Genomic DNA, 4,227 nt, shown 5'->3' on the forward strand with positions numbered 1-4,227 from the left:
GAATGCCTACGTCAGCAAAACTATAAAATCCTCGTCACTTGACAAACAAACAACTTAAACACCTTTAAGTTACTGAATGGCACAAAGAGATACAAAGCAGCTTGAGGAATCATTTTTAGACCTGTGAGGATGATACAAATGAAAGGTCATGGTGTTGTGATTACAGATGTAGACTAAAACTAAAGGGCTTCAGTAACCTACATATTATCATGGTAACCACGACACGCTAAAACTTGAGCTTTGAGGTCCCGGGGGGTTATCATGCAAACAGATGAGGCTGGTATAACATGAAGATATTCAAGACAGGCTCTGGCTCTATCATGATCCTATCACACTGATGCACAAAGGACCGTAGACACGTTGTCATGCCAACAGAGGCTAAAACTACAAGGTCCAATGTAACAGAGTTAAAATGCACTTTATTTTTGAGTACAGTTTACAATTTATACTTGAGATTTCATTTATAATTTATTTCTGTTAAGTATTTGTGAATTTTATCTTAACGAGTTATGTATATTTACTGTTATTTTATCAAATTTATGTTTCCTTTGAGTTCCTTTGAGTGTTTTTTTTGTCACTTTGCGGCTTCTGTACCTCCTGGGTTACCGTAGCTCCTTCCATCTGTCCCTCAGTGCCGTTTTGCATTGCTGAGGGTGAGTTGTATGTAAAAACGTTGCTGCATCATTACCTTATTTACTGTGGAAAATAAGTGATTTAAGTTGTAATGTTCAGTTTATTTTATAAACTGATAGTAATACGATGTTAATCAGTCATTTTGTTTAGGTTTTGAGAGTTTTATATCACTTTGGAGACTGTTTTAATGTAGCGGTTTTGGCGCGAATTGTGTGATATCCTACAGCGCCTGTGTCACGTGATTGACGTGCCGCAGATATTCTCAGTTAAAATAATATTTATTTTGCATGTGTAGGAGCAGAGGTGCAGAAAACGAATGTCCAGAAGGCACATTGAATGTTCTTTTGTCTTCTGCAGGTATGTTTTTCCTTGTATTTTCATACTTTCTGTTTCGTTTTACAGCCGCATGTTGTCGTTTATTTTGTCCACTAGGTGTCACTGTTTTACCATTTGGTATACTGTTTCTCATGTTTTTTTAATGAGATTTATTGTTAATATACACTGTAAAACCGAAGTTTTTCAGCCATTTGTAGCAGCTCTTGGTTATAAATATTTACATATAGTTAAAATATTGAAATGATGATTGTAATATATTTCTATGTAATATAAATGTGTTTTGAGCTCACACAGTGCCGTTTTGCATTGCTGAGGGAGCAGAGGTGCAGAAAACAAATGTCCAGAAGGCACATTGAATGTTCTTTTGTCTTCTGCAGAAAATAAAAGCTGGAAAACAGTCAAAGTCTGGTTTTCTTCACTCCCGTGACCACATCCGTTACACCAAGAACAGTAGGTTATATCAGACTAACATTCAGAGGCTAAACATGAAGGCTTAAAGCCAAGGTCATGTTCATGGTACCAAGATGATAAACCAAAACTTAAAACTCACAGGTTCATATTTTATATTATTTTAGTTAAGTTAACAAACTAAGGCTATAGTTTGAAGGTGTCAGGACATGTTATCATGCTAACAGGTTCAATGCAACAGTATTATACTGAGGCCAAAGCTAAAGAGGGGGGAAGGGGAGGTTAAATCATTTATTACACTCATGACATTAAACAATAAAAGTCCTAGAATGGAAAAGATCTCCGGATTTTTACAAATGTAATTCTATCAGGTGATCTCAGTCAGTGTCTTACTCGTCATGTAGGCTACATCAATATGCTAAATGCAGCTACAATGCCCAGGTATATCAGGATGTCAGTGTTCACTCTATATTTATTTGTGTGTTGCAGTGATGAACAGAAATTTTCAACTTTCATCTGAAAACAAGACGATGGGTGATGTGTGGAGACGTATGCAGGAGCTGTTCAGGGAGCATGAGAAGGCCGAACTGGACCGTTTTGTGAAAAAGCTAAAGGATGGTCCAGATCTAGGAGTTGAGAAGCACTTAGTGATGTACACCAGTCAGTCGTCTACAGACAACCTCAGACAACATTACGAAACCAGGAAAATGCAAGCGGCCGACTGCGCTGCAGACTGGATTAAGAACCTGGCAGAGAAGCTGGCCGCATTCACTAAGTCTGCTGCTATAGCTGGACTTGGAGCACTGGCCATCGCCATCATCATTGACATGGTTTCATTCAGTCCGCCTGAGGAGAGCATTAAAGAGGCTCTGCGATCAGTGTTAGCAGAGGAGAAGACCTCCGAGGTCTGGGATCTGATCGACGAGTGTTTGAAGAGATTCACAATGCACTTTGAGAACAGAAACAAGCTGAGGAGCGACCTTGAGCGGATCGAAAGCCAGCTGAGTCTCGCTCTCACCAAGCTGAAGAACTCCATGGTGAGCGACGGGCACATGTCGAATCAGTCTTTAAAGGTGTGGGTGAATGGAGCAGCCTTCCACATCGAGATGCTGATTCACCTGGAGAGACTCGGAGAGAATCAAACCTGCAACCCGATACAGAGTCTCATCGCAGTGTACCAAAGAGATCTGGACACACTTTTTGAAAAACACAAGGAAATGGTAAAGGGAAAGACAAACAGACTCGATTTACTTGACCCTTTTATCAAGGTTATGCAGGTTGAAGATTCAAAGTATTATTTTCTGGATTTAGGTGTCGACTACGAGAAATACTTTGAGGCATATTATGATCACAGGTACCACAGACAGAAGCTTAATATTCAGGAGTATTTCAGTGATTTAGGACAGAATCTGCCACAGCTGGTTCGTCTTACAGGCTCCTTCAGTGTCAACTGAGAGCTCAACCAACAGAAAAAAAACACATTGAGTTGAACCAAACTGTGACAGGACACACGCTGTGGTAATGAAGCCTGGTCATGGTCCCAAGACATTTTACTCAATCTTCTTGTTGATGTCTCTACCATCACTGGACTCTGTATCAGTATTTGGACTTTGATTTATCAAATTGCATTTCAATTTGATTCCTGATCATTTCTATTGTGACTCATCGTGCCCCTGATGATCTTTTCAATCAAGCTCTCGTGATCTTTTGTATGATTTGACTCACTTAAATCTTCCATCGTCTTGAGGATTTTTTCTCTGTTCCATAGCTCTTTCGATTTGGACTTCTTTGGATCTGATGTGTTGTTTTTGACTGATTTGTTTTCTAGTTGGACATGCCAGTTCTTTGATAATGTTTAAAGTAAGCTAATCATTTGGACGACTCAGTTCTTCGGCCTCAATCTCAAGGATGTCCTTAAAATTGGGGCGGCAGTAGCTCAGTCTGTAGGGACTCGGGTTGGAAACCGGAGGGTCGCCGGTCCAAGTCCTGGTGCGGACCAAACATGGAAGTTGGTCTGGTAGCTGGAGAGGTACCAGATCACTTCCTGAGCACTGCTGAGGTGCCCTTGAGCAAGGCACCAAACCCCCTCCCCACCACCAGCTCAGGAGCGCCCGCTGTGGGCCGCTCCGTCACTCTGACATCTCTCCATTAGTGCATGTCCATAGGATCCTGTTTGTGCATGTGTGTATATATTTCAGCCTATGTGTGTGTTGCATGACTTACAGAGTGTAAAAACAGAACTTTCCCCTTGCGGGGATCAATAAAAGTAAAATCTTAATCTTAAATCTTCAAATGTAATGGGTTATTAAGACTCTCTTGTTCTATCTGTGTTTGAAATTTCAGTTTTAAAATGTGACATATTATGTGCGATAATAAATGAATCTGCCAAATTCTCTGATTCAGACCTGCATCTGTCAGTATAATGTAAATCCTGTCTTCTTTTTTAACCTTTTATTTAAACCCTCACTCTTCCATTTTCCCTTCTTTTCGTCTCTCTCTGCAGATCCATGTGAAGTGGTTTTTTTTGTGATTACTGATATAACACACATATATATCTGACATTTTTCTTGGATCATTTCATATCCTGTTAGAACAGGAAGCTGTGAAATATCCAATTTAACACAAAGCAGAATGTAACAGTTTCCTTAGAAGAATTTGACCGAGATTTAAAATCTCAAACATTATTTTTGGGTTAGGATAGCTTGATGCAGGTGTCAGTGTCTTGTGGTGCAGTTGACCAGCAGGGGGCAGCATCAGACTTTCTGTGTTGCACATTATATTTGAGAGGTTTATAGACTTAAAGGTATCATAAACAAGATTATAGTTTGGGTTCAAGTTCATCAACACCTG

The 4,227-nt window shown here is 39.9% G+C and overlaps 1 protein-coding gene across 2 annotated transcripts; it reads left to right on the forward strand.

The window, feature by feature from the left end:
• Positions 1–651: 651 nt before the first annotated feature.
• Positions 652–3,767, forward strand: LOC136183100 (uncharacterized). Of its 2 annotated transcripts, none has more exons than XM_065965136.1 (2): positions 652–1,419; positions 1,867–3,767. In XM_065965136.1, the coding sequence occupies exons 1-2, from the start codon at positions 1,326–1,328 to the stop codon at positions 2,829–2,831; spliced, it is 1,059 nt and encodes a 352-aa protein (XP_065821208.1). In that variant the 5' UTR covers positions 652–1,325; the 3' UTR covers positions 2,832–3,767. The 2 variants fall into 2 exon arrangements, with proteins under 2 accessions (XP_065821208.1, XP_065821209.1); XM_065965137.1 differs by having other exon boundaries at positions 652–990.
• Positions 3,768–4,227: the final 460 nt, after the last annotated feature.

This window comes from Labrus bergylta, chromosome 16, assembly GCF_963930695.1.
Source record: "Labrus bergylta chromosome 16, fLabBer1.1, whole genome shotgun sequence".
NCBI lineage: Eukaryota > Metazoa > Chordata > Actinopteri > Labriformes > Labridae > Labrus > Labrus bergylta.

Excerpts from the sequence above, each read along its gene's own strand:
- LOC136183100 (XM_065965136.1), top strand. The coding sequence starts at position 1,326 with ATGTTCTTTTGTCTTCTGCAGAAAATAAAAGCTGGAAAACAGTCAAAG. Across the intron at positions 1,420-1,866 it reads CATCCGTTACACCAAGAACA|TGATGAACAGAAATTTTCAA; the intron begins GTAGGTTATATC and ends TGTGTGTTGCAG.